The 19474-nt window shown below is 37.3% G+C and overlaps 1 protein-coding gene across 1 annotated transcript in view; it reads right to left on the minus strand.

Annotated features, from left to right (window-relative positions):
* Positions 1-3492: 3492 nt before the first annotated feature.
* Positions 3493-19474, minus strand: part of mmp17a (matrix metallopeptidase 17a) — an 85101-nt gene continuing 69119 nt past the window's right edge. Inside the window, exons 5-10 of the mRNA XM_051878693.1 lie at positions 19209-19385; positions 15166-15268; positions 12197-12279; positions 11145-11297; positions 9436-9693; positions 3493-5268 (exon numbers count right to left, since the gene is read on the minus strand). Of these exons, the coding sequence (XP_051734653.1) occupies positions 4946-5268; positions 9436-9693; positions 11145-11297; positions 12197-12279; positions 15166-15268; positions 19209-19385 (1097 nt within the window). The 3' untranslated portion in view covers positions 3493-4945. The remainder of the gene's footprint in view (positions 5269-9435; positions 9694-11144; positions 11298-12196; positions 12280-15165; positions 15269-19208; positions 19386-19474) is intronic.

A 19474-nucleotide genomic window follows, 5' to 3' on the forward strand; every position in this document is an offset into this window, starting at 1 on the left:
AAAATGCCAATTTTCTTTTGAATTTTCTATTAATCAAAAATATTTTTTTCACAAAAAATAAAATAAAAATTAATCAGCACAAGTGTGTTCAACATTGATAATAATAACAACAAATATAAATGTTTCTTGAGCAGCAGATGAAGAAATATTTCATATTTTACTTTGCTTCAGTTGTATTTTTCATCCAAAAAATGCAGCCTTGGTGAGCATAAGAGACTTCAAAAACATTAAAAATCTTACCAACCCCAAATATTTGAAAGGTAGTGTAGGCTATATCAGAATACTGTAATGATGGGCCGTGAAATAGATACATTTTCTCTATGAGAACTGAAAATAAATAACATGCTTCAATCGTCCTCCATTAAAAACGTCACATACCTTTGGGTTCTCAAAGACCCCAATGAATTTTAACATGCTAATATTTTGGGTCACCCTAAACAGAAACAACATTATAGGAGGAAACCATGTCTACTTTGTGATAAAAGCTTATAATAGCAGAATTGGAACTAAAAGTATTAGAAATTGAAAATTATTATAATTATTTATTATTTTACACCATTGTCTCAGTCCTCATTCATAACATTATCAGAACATGTGGGTTAAAATGTTACAAATTCTACCACAAGATGGCGCTGCAGGCTTTCAAAAGAGTCTGACCCTTGGGGACAACAGCATCTTCGATGCTCGAGCGTAGTTTGGCAGCTGGAATCGGTCTGGGGACGAGTCATTTGGAAGATCCAGCTGAGAGCACTTAGCGTCCAGTATTGTGACCCATTTTAACAAGGTTACTTCAAATTCTTTCATGTTTTGCATCTGATATGTTTGGCTCTTGCCCTGAATGGAGAGGCAGGTGCTGGCAGTATAAACACATGATGGTAAATGCCCTCAAATGGCTCTTTTATGCTGGTTCTTTTCACTCCTGATCTCAAAAACACCCCCGTTTGTTTACATTTATGGATACAGTCCAGGCAAATTTGTTTCTAGTCAAAGGTCTTTTGTGACTTTAGAGAAAAATGCTTCAATTGAACATGATGAGCCTTGTGGAAATTAAGGTCGGAGAGAAATTATGATGTCACAGACGTCAGAACTCTCCACTGTCAATTGGGCCAGCAGACAGAGCTGCTATTCTCTTGTAGGAAAGTAATGTCGCAGATGTATGTTGGAGATCAAAGTGCTGCCGCTCCAACTTGAAAGACCTCTGAGCAGCAAATCCATAGTGTTCACACCTGTCAAGCTTATCAAATGTAACAGCAGAGGAGCTTAACTCATGACAGACAAACCATCACTTACACAGCCACTGAGCTGAACTGCTCCTCATATATGTTAGAGCCAAAAGGTTATCAGAAACTGTCAGAGTTGGGTACTGAGACATGCAGGTGGTTCATGACCGCCTTCTGAAACTGTATCACCACCACTATCAATACCAGCACAGACCCTGAGGCTCTGTGTGCACTTGGCTTGGCATGCGGCAGCTTTGTGAATTGCAATAGCCCAAGAGGGAATGGATTGGTTCTGCCTGAACCATATGGTGGATTCCCCTGCTGTGGCTCAGTCCAAAGCCCTACAGCACCAGTGAGGGAAGAGTGACACTCTTACTGCTCATATTGTCATACAATGTGTTCAAAACACATGGAGCTACAACGACTAGAGGAATGGGTATGAGGGGGGCGGTGCTGCTTTGGCAGAAAGATTTATATTTTATTGTGTAAAAAGATGAAGAAAAACTGAACTTAAGTAGAAATGAAATTCAAAAAATTGAAGATCAAAAAGTATTTTTTAGATAGATAGATACTCTATCTGAAAGCGATAGATAGATAGATAGATAGATAGATACACTATAAAACCCGATAAGTTACGATAACTCAAACCATTTGAGAAAACCGATTGCCGTAAACCACTTAAGTTTTAAAACCAATAAGTATGAGTACTGTGAAATCATTTACATTGAATTACATTCACTTTTATTTTAGTGTTGGTTTAGTCAATCATTCAACTTAAAGTACACTCAACTTAAAGATTTTAAGTGTATCTATCTATCTATCTGAAAGTGACAGATAGTTAGATAGATAGATAGATAGATAGATACCCTACCTGAAAGCGACAGACAGATATCTAAAAGCCGACAGACAGGGATAGATACTCTATCTGAAAGCGATAGACAGACAGACAGATAGACAGACAGATAGATACCATACCTGAAAGCGACAGATATCTAAAAGCCGACAGAGATAGATACTCTATCTGAAAGCGATAGACAGACAGACAGACAGACAGATGGATGGATAGACAGACAGATACCCTACCTGAAAGCAACAGACCGATAACTAAAAGCCGACAGAGATACTCTATCTGAAAGCGAGACAGACAGACAGATAGACAGACAGATGGATAGACAGACAGATACCCTACCTGGAAGCAACAGACCGATAACTAAAAGCCGACAGAGATACTCTATCTGAAAGCGATAGATAGATAGATAGATAGATATAGGCCTTGTCTCTGACAGATATTTGTATTTAGTTAATATTTTGTCATTTAAAACATTAACTTGTGGAAAACACTTTATTTCCCATGATGCATTATACATGCAGTGTTCTTTGTATTATAATCTTATTCCGATTCAGATTCCTGTGTGCGTGTTCAATTCAATTTAAACTCGCTCTTTCTATTTTGATTTTTGCACAACACTGTTCAGGTCGACATGATGTACCCGGTAAACTTGGCTGTAGGAATCCACTTGCTCAAGCACGAGCGTAGAATCAGCCTGACTGTTTTTACCAAACCAGGCCAAACCTATATTAAAACTTCAGGGTGTACTTCACAGGATCCCAGCACACAGTTCCTGGGCTGAATAAATGTAGTTTCAGCCACTGGCACATGATCACTCTGCTTACCTGCTACGGGCACAGACGGTCTCCAGGCAGCCGTTAATTAGCAGCACTGCAACCTTTGATGAAACATTTTACCGCTCAAAGTATTTCGGTTATCTCCACCGGAAGATAACCGACACATCATTCAGAGTCATTGGTTTTGCTTTCAGCACTTTTTAAAACATCTTTGTGTCGGCACCCACACACATACACTCAGGCACACGCAAAGTCTACAGCTTTTTTTTTTTTTTTTCTCTCCATACATGGTTCGGAGTTGGCTCGTTACCAAGGTGACGGTTAGTTTCCATATCATGAAATATATGCGCTGTCCTTGATTTACAGTAAGACAGGCACAAAATAACAAAGTTACAGCAGAATACATATACTATGTCTCCACACAAACAAACAAGAACCAACAGAGTTCTGAACGCTAAGTGAAATTCTGATTGGTGGCGTGATGTTATTTTGGTATCGCTGGGTGAATGTGGTGCATAAAACAGCGGTGCGATGCGGTTCCCGCCGTCGTGTGACAGCAGCTGTCATGTCTGTGGGGGAAAAGCCGCGTGGAGCTCGCATTTAGACTAGAGTCGTGTCATGAAATTACGGCAGTCATCACACAAGCTTACTTATACTTATTTATTTTTCTACAAAAATATTTCACCTTATAAAAGACAGCTCAGAATGTACATTGTTTTTTTTGCAACTGCCGTAGAAGTTTTTACCTTAAATATATATGTATATGTATTTATATATAGTATATAATCATTTCTTTCCATATATGATCAGAGTGCACTCCAGTATGAGTTAAACATCCTCCCAGTCTAAGTATTTTCTCATAATGTCCCCTGCTCTCTCTGACCGGGAAAACTGTTGGAAAGACTGTAAGAAGACAAAAATAACTATTTAAACAAAGCTGTGAAATGTTTCTAGCTGTGGTGATCCAGGCATTGTGAATCCAGCATCATGCATGACCTTGAACTAAACAAAAGTGGTGTTTATTACAAAAATACAGTCTACTGCAATCAGTAACTGTCATTGCTTTAGAGTGATGTGGTGTATATTACTAAAACAGTCAGTATTGAAGATGAGAGTAAATATAATTGCTTAGAACAAGGCAGAATATTAAGAAAAAGATGCTAAGACACTGGGAACAGGTGGATCAGAGGGGACAAGGAAGAGACGGTTACAATAAGAAACCCGTAGAATAAGTAAAGGATTATGCTTTTAGCAGAAAAAGTGCCAATAAAAACGAGTGACTGGATTCTTAAAGCACTTGGAGCGAGGGAAGGTTAAGGTTTGACTCATGGTATCCCATGATGCCTCTGAACTGCAGCCAGCAGGAAGCCCTATTCGTAAGATTTCTGCCACCTTCCCAATATCAGCAATATTACTACTATCGCTATCATTATTATCATTATCATCATTACTATTACCGGCTCTGGAAACGCCTCAGAAAGCTGGTTACTGTATCTCTTGAAATTCTGAAACAAAATCATCACATTACATTTTGAATACAACTAATAAAAAAATAAAAAGAATATATTTTCACTTTTTCTAATAAAAATGTTAGTGATGCTTGCCCGTGCAAAACACGCTGCCACGATGGACGTTTAGACTTTTGCTATGTGGTTGCTAGGGTTTCTTGTGGATGTATTCCAAGTATCTGATATTTTGGGTCCTAAATATGGCTCATATCCCTCCTGCAGGACTTTTTTTTTTTGCTTGTTTTATTGTCTGCCAGGTGAAGTTGTGCGACATAAGGTGTGACATAAATTATGTGCTGAAGTTTAATACATGGAGTTGAGTTGGCAATAGCAAGCATCACTAATAATAATAATAATAACAGAATTTCCAGTTTCCAGAAAAAAAAAAAAAAGACAACAAAAAGCATCAACCAAAAAAAAAAAAAAAAAAGTGATCCAATCTCTCTCTTGATTGAAGTGCTGAGTCCGTTCCATCAGTCCGGCGCTGGCGAAAGGCTTTTTCAGAGCCTCTCATCGCTCTCTTCACCCACAGGCTGCTGTATGTTCTGCTCCTTGAGTCTTTTTGAGTACAGGCCTGTGGCTCTGCCCTTATCAGAGAGGAGCAGAGGAGAGAGCGAGAGCGAGCGTCCAGAGTGGCGCTAACACCCAGGCGGGCGAGAGGGTCAGTCGCGTCCCCAGCGGGGAGGCTGAGTCCGAAGTGCAAGAACAAACCTCGTAGCCATTTTCTGCATGATCTGCGTGGTGCTGTCCGTGAAGCCTCGTGTTCGAGTTGTTCTGCATCTCCGGGGAGTCCGACTGCATTTCTGTGCACACCAGCCAGTCCTTGCCGATGGGACGCGGATAACCTGCTTCGACCTCCATATCGCTGCCCGCCACGCGCCAGTACTCCTTTCCCTTGAAGAAATATGATGCACCTGAGTAGAGAGAGCGGAAATACAAGGAAATAAAATACAGGTTGATGCGTAGAATGGATTTTTCCAGACCTGCTTTCATCTAGTATATAGATCATTATGATTTCACTTTTCCCTCTGTATGGCTTTTGTCAACTCTGTTTCCTGCCGGAGCGATTCTAGGATTTCAGCCTTGGAGGGCTTGACCCCCAGTAATACTGTAGAATGTCTTTTCACACTGTAGTCTCTGAACAGGTGGTCTGTTTAAAGGGGACCTATTTTGCAAAATTCACTTTTATAAGTTGTTTGAACACAGATGTGTCCAGAGTGTTTGTAAACATGCAGCCTATAATGGTAAAAATCCACCCACTCCTTTTTTTTATAATCTCCATAAATCATAAACAGTCTCTCCTGGCATCTGAGCCACTGAGGACACTGTGGTTGAATTTCATTTATGAAGGAAATGTGCTGAATTAAAGTTGGTAAAGGGATATATTTGCGCAAATCATTTTACACCGGACTGTCAGTTCAATGCTGGATTTGCACAAAAGATTAACATGATGGTACATGCAGGTCGATGAGTTAAATAAATCAATTTACATCAACAATTTAATCAATCAATCATATCAACTACATAAATGTATCCACTAATCATTCAGAAACATTCAGTTGCATTCTAAAAGTTGTAAGTCTCTTCCTCAGTGTCCAACTTCGGTTCGAACATGTAAGGCTGAACAACGTTACTGACAATTTCTGACATTCTGGCTGCGTGAGATTCTCCAGTTTTGTTGTTGTTGAAGCACGAGCTGTTAAAGCTCTTCTAATCCTCTTCTGGAAAAGGGGCCAGGAGCAGCAGCTCATGAGCAAAAAAGCAAGTTTTTGCTCACACCCAAATAGGTGCAAATTTGACAAGCTATAATAAAAGATCTGTGGGGTATTTTGAGCTGAAAATTCATAGACACATTCTGGGGACACCAGAGACTTATATTGCATCTTGTGAAAAGGAGCATAACAGGTCCCCTTTAAGATTGGCTGATAAAAAAAAAGATAATAAATATAGGAATAAAATAATTAAAATAAAAAAAAAACAAAAAAACAAAAAAAACAACAAAAACAAACAAACAAAAAAAAAAACATAAAAATGAAAGTATCTGACTGATTAAGAAACTCATAACAATGAACAAACTCAGTTAACTGAGGTAATTGCAGGGGGTTTGTGAGTTGATAAAAAGCTAATAATTAATTAAATCATAAAAATGTAAAATTAAAATAAATTATTTAAATGAAAACAATCAAAATAAAAGATGAAATATTTTATACATTTATTTACCTGCATGTCAACAACATCTGAGAACCATGTACATTCAAATGCATTATTAATTTATTGAAATATTAACTTAAAATCTCAGGGCATAAATATTTAAAGTAAATATCTTAGGTCAAAAGACTGACAAAAAAGTTGGGAAATTCCTTAATTAACTGATTGTAACTGACATTTATACATATGTGTCTATTCAAATAAAAATTATTAATAATGTTTGCATAATCTCATTTTTAAAGAGCTAGTTCAACAACAACAACAAAAAAAAACAATGATTTATTCACTCTCATGTATTTCAAAACTTGCATACATTTCTTTTCATGAAAAACATGTCCAAGCCACTTTTGTCTATACAATGAAACCAAGCAAGATTTTAAAGTAATATACTGAATAATGACTCAATATTTGGTCTTTTCCTTATAAAACTTTCAGATGATTTTAGAAGAGTGCATAGATTCATACGGATTGCTTTTTTTTTTTTCCTTTTGGGAGCTCGACAGTGCCTGGTCCCCATCCACTTTTTATTATAATGAAGAGAGCAGCTCAGATATTCTGCTAAATATCTGAATATCTGAATAAATCTGAATAAATATCTTGGCCTTCAGTGCTGTCTATTTGAACAGGATACTGTTGCCAGCACCTCCTCAGGCTGATAGTTCCTCCCCCCTGAGGAGGCCGGGGACTGTCACTTTAGAGTGTGGCCTGTTGTCACTCCTTATTCCTGTGGGGCTAGCAAAGCCTCAGAGGACAACACCTGATGAGACAACTTTTCTGCCCCTCATTCTGCCTATACAGAACCGCTACTGCAAGGAAGAAGATCTGGTGTGTCAAGTCGAGCCTAAAGGTCTGTTCACACCAAGAACAATAACTATAAAGACAACTATAATGATCACTATATTAGTGTCCACACCAGCGGACTACTGTTGTCAAAAGTACCAACTTCAATACCAAGTCAATACTGAAATTTTAAAAATGTGACACTTTGAACACTGTTGAGTGGATTCGTAAACACCTCTGATTGGCCAATGTGTTCACGCACTCAACATATACAGTATGTGATTGGCTACAATGATCAACACTTCAAAAACATGTTGCTCCCGCTTTCAAAAACTTCCGTGTGCTTTCAAATGCTTCCGTGCGTTGATCATTGTAGCCAATCGCAGACATATCTGATGAATGTGTCAACACAATGGCCAATCAGAGGTGTTTATGAATCCGCTCAAAGCGTCACATTTTTTAAATTTCAGTATCGACTTGGTATCGAAGTTGGTACTTTTGATAACACTACAGCAGACAATGATATTGTTCTGTTTATTCTAAGTGCGTTGCAGTTTTGACTTCTGCCTCTTTAAATGCTTGAGGTTTTTAAAACAGAATGGATTCTGATTGGCTGTCAATGTTTTTATCATTCATCAGCTGGAAAAAATAATATAATTTTTCGGTGCAGTTATCATTATAGTTGTGGTGTGGACTCTGCTATTCTTTTATATTTAAAACAATATTTTGAACTATATTTTTATTGTTATAGTTATCATCCTTGATGTAAATGGGCCTTAAACTGTGATTGAAAGTGAATTAACAATATGCAAAACTGCAAAGATGATTTCTTAGGGGGGATAAAACAGCGCAAACAAAAGGTAAAAAAAAAAGAAATGCACCCTAATGGCCCCTAACTTGCCATTTTATACATTTGCCATGAGATAAGGAAAAAAAAAGCGAGAAGTGAGTGACACAATGATCAAAAGTGTTCACCTGCATGTCTTTATAGGCTAACATTTAGCATAATATGCAAAATAACTGACCTTCACATTCATACAAATGATGGGATGTTTCACTTGTGGGTGACATTTCAAAAATGTTCAAAATGCTTTAATGCTAATTACAGGGGCTGCAAGTAATTACTTTGTTGGAATACCACACATAAAATGTCCTAACAGATATCACTGAAATATGTATCCTGATAAATCATACTCATCTATGTGACCATCAAACTCTGCAAAAAGAAAAAAGGGGGCGTGGACTGTATTTCTTTCACATCAGAAATAGGCTTTCTACCTGTCAAACATTTTGCATATTTAGATTTGCTGACATTGTACGGTCAAATTGAATAACTGTGTTCAACATTTTGAATGATTTCATGCAATAACATTAGCCTTAGTATAAATGCGTGAGACAAAAAAGTAGCTGTGTGTGTTTTTAAACGAAAGTGCTCAGAAAGATGCATTTGCAAGCTTTGCTTTTATTGAACACATGCTTTATTTGATCCACAGAATTGCAATTGACTGGTCTTCATCCTTGAGGACACCACAAGGAACTCACTGTGCATTAGACACAATGCTGTGCATTAGGCATGACAGGACATTATGCCCCGTTTTCCATTCTGCTCACATAGACCTCAAAACTGCTGCTATGACAACCACACAATCAAAACACCTGCACGGCTAACATCCTCTCCACCCAAATAAAACCATTTCTTCCAAGGTTGATTGGGCTGTACAACTGTACACAGTCCCTTTTAAATGACGTATAAAGCTTTAAAGAGTCATTTTTGAGATGTTACTAGATATGTATTGCACATGATGGAAGATAATATTAGCATCCATTTGAATTTTAGAAGGAAAGTGGTTAATTTAATTATTCCAGAGTGTCTATTTTTAATTTCAAATAGAGCAAAACATCAAAGTATCATCAAGTTATGTTTAACACAGACTTTATTTTACTCATAAATTGAAAAACCCTATTATAAAACCCCATAGGAAAATCTCAAAGGAACCAGTGGCGAATTAGTCTTCCGGGTTCTGACGTCATACCGCACCACTCTATAGCGCGCCTTGTTGTTCAAGAGACATAATACGATTCACCACACTTACTGTCAGACCACCGCATGGCATCATCCAGTTGAGATGGGATCCCTTTCCACAGCGCTGTGTCTTTTGGGTAGCCGAGGTCCATGCGACGCAGATGGTCATCGTAGCGCCAGTAACGGCTGTCCTTGAAGAAGTAGGTCTTCTCATTGTGCAGCCAAACAAAAACTGCATCCACTCCTTCCGCGGGCAGCCCAAAATCACTGACAGGTCGTGGGTAGCCCTCTTCAACGTTATTGTCCTTGAACACCCAATATTTCCCTCCTAAAGAAGTGAGAAGAACTTATTGTGAAGTGGGAAAATGGTAAAGGCTTTCTTTACCAGAAGACCAGATTAGAAAACACAGACCTGCTGTGAAATGCATTTAAATGCTCTAAATATACCACATTTCTTTTTTACCTTCATGCTTTTGAACTTCAAAACACTCGTGTTGTATCTTTGAAGGACATTGTTCACTTTATAGTCCAACTCTTATTAAAAATGACATTTACATAACTAGAAAGCATTAAATTCCAATCAAATTTTCGTAAGAATGAGTGTTTATGCTCTAGGGAGCATTTAGCATAAAATGTCTGGAATTAACTATACAATCAGAGGGTCTTTTTGAAATATTGCACAAAAAAAAACCACAAAAAAAAAAAAAAATCATTTTAAAGAGCTTTTGAAAGATGTTCTTGATCTCTAACTGTGGAATTACCACATATTACGGACTGCCAAAAGCAACAAGCATAGTAGATTGGACATTTTCAGAAGGAAATGTGTTGCACAAAACACCACCATAATGCTAAGGTGTTTTGAATGGTTGCTATTTCTATCTGTTCTTTTCTATCTATTTCAGTTACAATTAACAGCTAGCATAGTCAGTGTGCTGTATACCTTCATGTAGCCACCACAATCTACCTATGAGGACTCTTTAGCACAATGGTAACCACAAAACTTCAACATTATTGACTGCTAGCAGTGAAAATGGATACTGCGGTCCAAATTCAAAATATTGGAGAGAGTTGTTTCCCCCGCCCTTATCCTCCTCAAAGTTTGTCAGATTGAGGACACACAACAGGGACAAGCGCAATTAAGTTGTTTAGCTAATGTATACGTTTGCACTGTTTTAATTGCTGAGGCTTTTTGGGTCAGGTAGAATCTGCGATTTCTGACCGAGTTAATTTGCTTGCCGCAATACGCCGGCAACCCGGGGTGTCAAAATACTACTGGGTAAATTGGCAGTGGGCGGGATAACACAGACCAAAACAAAAACAGACATTCTGACATGGAACGTACATTTCAAAGTAGAATGCAATGATTGGACGAAAATTTTTTGGTCCTGAGAGTTCCTGAGAAGATATATGTATTTTTTTTTAATGTTGAGACCACTTCTATTATTGATTGCTATCAGGATGTGAAGAGAGTTTCAACCAGAATAACAAAAATTGCCTACCCTACCTTTAAGATGCAATCATCAACATTATTAATGATCAACATAGAACCCCTTAAAAATTATGTTTGGAAAAAAGTTAATTTAAATCAGTAAATTTGGATGTTTAATTTGCAACCATGCATTTATTAAAGGTATATTCTGGAAATGTTATATTTTGGAAAATGTTTACATCTCTGAAATAAGCTGCATCACTTCAGCTACCATTCATATCTGTAGCATGTTTATAAACAGGTTATACTAAAAGGTTATATTAAATCAATTTAATAATCCAGGCATTTACCTTTAAAGAACACTATCCTATGGTCTCCAGGTCTCTCATATACAGCATCCACACTGTCCAGGTTGGCAGGCAGGCCTCTCCAGAAGCGATGGATCTGAGCTGGCCTTAACGACACCAGGTGCTTTTCACGTGTCAGACGCCAAAAATACTTCCCTGATGAGAGGTTTGACAGTAAGAATGTGTTATTATTTGTGTGTTTATGTAAGCTTATGGTGTAATTATGTGCTATCACATGATGTATAAGGGACATTGGTTAATAAAGCAAGGAATGCTTGCATGCCCGAGGGCAGTGGGTAGGAGGGTGCCCAGCTGGCAGAACCAGCCAAACAAATACAACATGCAAATGATAATGTATCAAAATGCAGACAGTAAAAAATAAATAAATAAATATTAGATGAATAACATATTAGATGAATAACTTAAAACAAAGTGTTGTCAACTAACAGAAATAAAATGTTGAAAAAATAGAATAAATAAACAGAAAACAAAAATAAACTGAAAATACTAAAATAACAAGCCTGATAATGCAAAAAATAATTTATCAATATTTATAAAATACTTACAACAAGATACATTTACTTAAGAAGCAAACATTTATTTAATATTTTATTTATTTTTTAAATCAAATCAAATAGAATTAGATAGTATAATAAAATACTAAAGATAATATATCTTGAATTGTTTTTCTTCTTACCCCATTTGCAAATTTTTCTTCCCTGTTTTAATAATTAACTCTACTAATTCTAACCAGGTAAGAAAATGAAACTGAAGTTCAAAAAACAACCTCAAATTCAAGATATATCACATGACAACGAGTCGGAATATCTTACCATTAATTTTAGTTATAATATCTCCTGCAATTATGCATTCTATTAAATTGATTTTATTTTAACAATGTAAAAATATTAGAAAACAAGACAGATTAAGTCTAGTTTTTTTTTTTTTTTTAAACAGATGTTTTGTAGTTTATACACACAAAAGGATGTATAACCTCATACATCGTCGATTGTTAATATTTATTCATTTCACCCTGGACTACTGAGTGTTCTTACCTTTGAAAAAGAAAGCCTCCCCTCGAATCTGGGCAACAGCATCAAAGTGGCTAGTGCATCGGTCAGGGGCGTCGCGGGCAGGTCTATGAGAAAGTACAAAGAAAAAAGAAATGGATAAACTTTGCAAGGAGTGTGAAGGTAGAGCACAAGACTTTCACTAGTAGAAGTATTTGTGTTTCTACATGAGTGAATCATTGATTATAGATGGAATTATTTAAAATTTATGCACATCCTAAGGTGGTCATGCAGCTTCAGTGCATTGTGGAATCATTTCACGGCAGCATAATTTTAAATAATGATATGATCCAGAGTCAAACATTTTGCCTATACAGCCGTGGTCAGAATTATTGGCACCCTTGGTAAGTATGAACAAAGAAGGCTGCGAAAATCAAATTTGCATTGTTAATCTTTTTGACCTTTTATTTGAAAAATTCATAAAAAAATCTAACCTTTCAAATGATACACTCTCCTCTTTAGTTTTCTACAGGGTTCAGGTCAGGGGACTGGGCATGGCCATGGCAGAAGCTTCATTTTGTGCTCAGTGACCCATTTTTGTGTTGGTTTTGATGTTTGTTTTGGATCATTGTCCTGATGGAAGATCCAACCACGGCCCATTATCAGATTTCTAGCAGAAGCGGTCAGGTTTCAATTTTTTATCTGTTAGTATTTGATAGAATCCATGATGCCTTGTATCTGAACAAGATATCCAGGACCTCCAGCAGAAAAATAGGCCCACAACATTAAAGATCCAGCAGTATATTTAACCGTGGACAGGGGGTAATTTTTATCCCTGTGCGCACCAGCTGAATATGCTGGAGTTTGTTTTTGGATGAGAGCAGAGGATTTTTCTTGAAACCCTCCCAAACAACTTGTGTTGATGTAGGTGCTTTTTGATATATTTTTTGAGGCTTTCTGACCTCATAACTCAACTATTTTCCACAATTCTCCAGTTGTGATCCTTGAACAGTCTTTGGCCACTCAAACTCTTCTTCTTGCCTTGCATTAAGACAATATAGACACACATCCTCTTCTATGTAGATTTGTAACATTTCCTGTTGATTGGAACTTCTTAATTGCCATGATGTTGAAAATGGAAATTTTCAAAGCTTTAGCTTTTTTTCTTACAGCCACTTTCTATTTTGTGAAGCTCAACAGTCTTTCGCTGCACCTCAGAACTATATTCTTTGGTTTTACTCAGTGTGATGATGGATGATTAAGGAAATTTGGCCTTTGTGTTTCCTCATATTTATACACTTGCGAAACAGGAAGTCATGGCTGGACAATTTCATGTTCCTACTCACCGTGATGTGCTAAAAACTGTAAATATGAAGGGGAATATACTTCAGATATATTTTACTCATACGAATTTCTAGAGGTACCAATAATTGTGGCCAATGTGTATTATAGAAAAACATTTATTTCATAATGTGAATTTCCCCCCACATTAATTAGTTTTACTTCAATAAAAGTTTAGATTTTTGTGATTTTTTTAATGAAAGATCAAAAGAATAAACAATGCAGATATATTTTCACAGCCTTATTTGATTATATTTACCAAGGGTGCCAATAATTCTGACCACAACTGTATCTGAGGGGTCAAGGTTTAGCTAGTTAGTCCCTACTGGTAGATATCGTAACTACAACATCTGGCTGCATCTTTCTCCATTGACGGCCATTGAAAAGTTGCCAAGTATTCAGTCAAAACAAAATAAAATACCAGAGCTAACACATGTGCCTTTATTTATCTTAAGACATTTAACACTTCCGCTACCATTTAAAGGTGCAGTATGTGACATTGACTGCTAGCAGTTGAAGTGGGTACTGCAGTCCAAATTCAAAATATTGGAGAGAGTTGTTTCCCCGCCCCCTCCCTCTCAGACTCAATGCTCACTCAGGGTGCCAGATTGAGGACATACAACAGAAATGAGTGTAATTGACAATGGAAAGCGATGAGCCTTACAGTATAAGTTCAGCTAATGTATACGTTTGCACTGTTTTTATTGCCAAGGCATTTTAGGTCAGGTAGAATTTGCGATCTCTGTCCCAGTTTTTTTGCTGGCTTCCATCGCTGTGTTTTCTGCCAACTGGCAACCCAGAGTGTCGAAATACTATTGGGTAAACTGGCAGTGGCTGGGATCACACAGACCAAAACAAAAATAGACATTCTGACATGGAACGCACATTTAAAAGTAGAATAATTGTTTTTTGGAGAAACAAGAAACTTACTACATCTCTGCAAACATATGGTATTTTTATGCTTTAGTACAGTCAAATTTTTTTTACATAGATCACCTTTAAATATCCAGTTTAGAGTCAGCACAAGCCACCGGTGCTTTTTTAAAGCACTAGCCCTTACATATTTTATCGTAAGTCTGTAAAGGAATATTTTTGGCTAGCTATGGCTATGTGCAACCAGTCTTTATGTGCTTGGTTTAAGATTGGGCAAATCAAAGAAGATGTTATCACCTGCTTGCAACAAAATCTCTGAATGCGTTATCCCCTCGGCTAATGACTGACTTAGCACTTTGACGTGGCTGGGATGCTAATGATGGAGCAATTACCGTGACAGAGCTGCTTTTGTGAGCGGGAACTCGCCAGACACTTTATTAACAAAGATCTTCATTCACAGCTTATTAGCTGAGCTCTCTGAGAGGAATATATTACTGACCTTTGTCAAACTAAATCTACCTGTCTCACGAGTCAGCCGTGAAGATGGAGAGAGGGAAAAATAGAGAGGTGCAGGCTGCTCTCGCAGAAGCTAAATGCTTGCTTACTTGGAGTCCGGAATTGAGTCTATAATTTGTGTCATTCTGGCATTTGCTTCAGCAGGGCTGAGTGTGGTTGTGGGTGCATTATGAAGTCCATACATACTCTCCTCCTAAATGGACCACTACCTCTGCAATTCAAAATATTCAAGACATGCTGACCAGAGGAATGTGGATTTTGTGGATGTGTGCTTGTTGACTCACGGCATTGTGGATCTGTTTATGGGGAGGTCAAGCAGGACAGGAGGTTCGGCTGTTTGAGAGGGGTCATCTGTCTGCGGCGTGTGCGATACAGAGTCCCGAACACCTGACAAAACACAAGACGAGATAAACTTGTGCAAAAGCATAAAAATGCCACACACCTGAGAGAAACACACACTCTAAATGCATTCTTGACTTTTTGACAAACCCTGTTACACCCAAGTAATTACTATAGATATAACAACCAAAAAGGAGTTTTAAAAATGTATGAGTAATAATGTGCAAAAAGTTCAACAACCAACAAAATGCACAAGTTTAATCTATCTTTGTTTAAAAAAAAAAAAAAAAAAAAAGTATTTATTTACAAAAGTATGCTATCACTTTAACTTTTAACCCTCATGTTCTGCTTGGGGACCCCTTTTAATAGCTCAAAAACATATGTACAATATACATATTTTGTGTCTGGTTGATGCTCAGAAGCACACAACTGCCGACTGTCTATTTGAAGAGTTCCATTGCAAAAACCTCTAAGTCCATCTGACATCTTTTCTTTTGAATGAGCATTTTTTTTTTATTTTTTACCAGGCTCCTACAGTATGTTTACGTTCAGTAATTTCATTTTAATGGCAATGAAAAGGTTGTTAGTCAGTTATTGAAATGCCTTATTTTTAAAAGTGTCACTTTAGTCAATTAATTGGTATTTAACAAATTTGTCTTTTGCTGCAAAACCAGTCCATGCAACCAAAAAGTCCATGCGTGTGTTTTTCCACTTCTTTGGACAACTAGACAAAGTAAAATGTTCGTTTCTGTCAGTTTTACAGAAGCACAAGGAACACTGTTTACTTGCTACATGCAAAATCCTGTCATTGCCACTGTAACGATGGACAAAACATGATAAAAACTTGCAGCTCGGTAATTCATGCGCACTCCGTCATTCATCTTGAAATCATATGATTGGATTCGCATCTTCCGATTGGTTCTTCTGTGGACTTAGAGGCTTTTGCTGACAAAGAGAAGTGGCGTTTAGCGGTTTGTGCAAACAAACCAAGTATTTGATGAACAAGTACTTGATGAACGTTTACTATGTGCGGAGAGCTTAATATCATTATCTCATATTTGAACAAGGTGGCGTTTAGAGGCTTTTGCATTTGAACTTCATTTGGATTTGTTCACATTGTACTTTTTTTTTTTTTTTTTTTTGCGCTGTGGTAAAATTGACCTCACAAATAAGCATTTAACTTATTTGTACAAAAGAGGGTTCAATAATTTTGACTTGATCAGAGGAACATTTATATTAAAAAAGGAAATAATTTAAAAATAAAATAACGATTATGAAATTAAGACTTATTTTCTTAGTTATCAGTTATGTCTCTTATTAAATTTGTATCAGATATTTATCTTAAAAAGAAGACACAAATGAGACTCTTTTTGTAAATCAACTGTTGATATGCAGTAAAACTATTGAGCTAAAAAATCGATGTGGACAGCATAGCTCAGATAAATTGGTCTTTGGAGAATGTTTAGTTCAGTTCATATTGAAATGTATGAGCACAGCTTGAGGCATTATTGAGATCTTTTCTGAAACACACAAGTTAGCACTAAGATTACTGGTTCTTTTTCTCATGAGAAAAGAATTTGAATGTAAAATAAGAGGTTAATTACAAAATACTGTTATTATTATTTTTATTCGTAGCCTCCATCACAGGGGTCTCTGGCCCTCAAAAATAAAGACAGTGAAAAGTAAATCTCAACAGAACATGAAGTCCATTAATTCATTGGGAAAAAGGATTGCTATTTCAGTCTGGGTATGTGTGCTCATTTATTAAATGCTTGGCCCATGTTCATCTACTTGAGTTCCAGAGCTCCTGGCACTATTTGCTTGAGCCAATCTTGATCTTTCCATCCCTATCCCTAAATATCCTCTATCTCTTTGCTTCCCACCATGCTTGTTTGCCTGCGGCATTCTGCATGTTGATTAGCAGGGTCCAAATTAGGGTGACGACCAATTAATCCCTGTGCTCCTAGTCTGGATCAACACAGCCATGTAATTAAATCAATAGTGCCCCTATACAAACCAAATCACTTCTGCTCTCTGCGCCCCTCGTTTAGGGCCTGTTATTTGCCTGGTGGGATCACACAAAAGGGCAGCCTGCAGAGGGGGCATGCAGTGCCAATCACTGCAAATTACAGTGGGCACTTCAGCTAAAAACAAGGTAATGTGAGTGGGGAGGGATGGAGGAAAAGCAGAGAACTGCTGAAACCCATTTACGTCTGAATGTGTAAGTCATGTTGTGAATGCGCTCTTTCTGTAATTACTCACTAAAACACGGACAATAAATAACTAAAGCACAACACTGTGTCTACACTGGACACAAGCGGTGCAGCGCGGCGCGACGTGTCAAATTTCCCACAGTAAACGGATTCCCCGTTCTATTTCTGACGTAGTCCAAGTGCTTTGCAACGGTCGATTTGTCACGTTCAGTGTAAACAGCTTTTTGCGGCGCGCTGCGATACGATGCGGAAAAAGTCGCATCTGGTGTAGACACGGAGTAAGGAATTAACAACATTAATAGCACACAACACTCGTAATGTTTTTTTCAGGAACAGGTTTTCAAATGTTGACATGTATAATATAATATAATATAATAATATTTTTTGCACACTCATCTCACTTTCTTGCACTCTTATTTTTACACTAAATGTTTTTATTTTTACTTTAATAAATAATTTTTAATCAAAATAAAATTGACTGTAAACCCTAACACTCAAAATAATGAATTGGTTTGAGTAGGGCAAACTCAAATTAAACAAATTAATTCAATCAAATTGACTTTTATGAGTATTTAGAACTTTCTTTTTCTTTTTAATTTGCGAAACTGACACATTTGAAGTAATCTGAATTGTTTCATTGTTTTGAGTTTTATGAACTTGTTTCTTTTAATTTAGATAAACTTCAATGTACCTGAAACTGGGCAGGGATTTCTATTTCCCAGCATGCTTGGCCATGACACTCGAAAGGGAGAATAAATGCTCAAACTAAGTGCAAGATTAATGATAAGTAGGGGATTTAGTAGTGTTTAATGCTTTGCTATCCCAATTTAGAAGAGTTTCTGTCATGTGGGGGGTTACCATCATGGTGACGAGTGGAGCATGAGTTTAGTTTGAGAAAAGGTATATGATAAAAGATCTATATTGCCGTACTTTTGCCGTACAATTGCTATGTTATGCTAATGTTATCAAAGCATTGTGTCACCAATTAGCATTTGCTGAATTAGCTAGTTATAGCTAGCTAAATTTCCACTGCTAAAAATATAAGTTGAGATATATAATTTTAAGTTAAATGTATGAATTACCTTCCCCCCAAATTTAAGAGCAATTAAAATGTATAAGTACAAAATTTAAATCTGCCAGTTCTGCTTACTTAAACTTTACATTTCTTAACTTAAAAAAAAGTGATGTTATTCAATTTTTTTGAGTTTTGCCAGCTTATTCGCATTTACAGTGTACAATACATATGACGATGAAATATTGACTACATTTTTGAATTAGGACTAAAACAGAAAACTGTATAAAAATGAACAATGGCTGCGTCATTTATATGTAAACACTCAGATGGACCCACAAGAACAGAAATGATGGTGCAAATTGAGTTAGCAGGCTTATATGCAGCATTACCCAATTCTAGTTCTTTTAGTGCATACTAGGGCGCTAAAGAGACACAGACAGCACATGTAACAGTGCTATCAGCAGGCACAACTCATTCTTAGTGTCATCCTTGTGTGTTTACTGTTGACAGATTACAGCATCTATCTGTCTGTATGTCTTGCAGAGAGACTGTGCCTTCGAGTTGTTGCTACTTGTCACTTTTTGCTTCTCCAACGATGCCAAGGCATCTGATATTCAAACAGCGATAGCAGGGTGTCCATGTTTGATTGAGGATCTCACACAGTCTGCCAGAGTGCCTGTTTTCAGTTAGCTGATGGAGAGGGAGGAATTACGGGAGGAAAGAAAGAAACCAGACGTGACCAAGGGGTGGATGTTCTTACCGTAAAGCTGCCAGACACGGACCTTGTCTTCGTACGGGAGGTTGTACTTGAGCGGGTCGCCCACTGGCCCCTGGTAGTAAGGGCGCATGATGGACTCAATGGCAGAGGTGTGTGCGAGCCCTATGGCATGGCCAAACTCATGCACCGCCACTGCGAAAAGGTCCATGCCGTGGGAATCTAAAGAGAAAAGACACAATAAAGAGGAAAAGTTAGGGAGAAAAGACTTTTCTTCATAATAACAAACCAGTTCAAGATAGTATTGTTAG

The sequence above is a fragment of the Ctenopharyngodon idella genome, chromosome 21, assembly GCF_019924925.1.
Source record: "Ctenopharyngodon idella isolate HZGC_01 chromosome 21, HZGC01, whole genome shotgun sequence".
Lineage (NCBI taxonomy): Eukaryota > Metazoa > Chordata > Actinopteri > Cypriniformes > Xenocyprididae > Ctenopharyngodon > Ctenopharyngodon idella.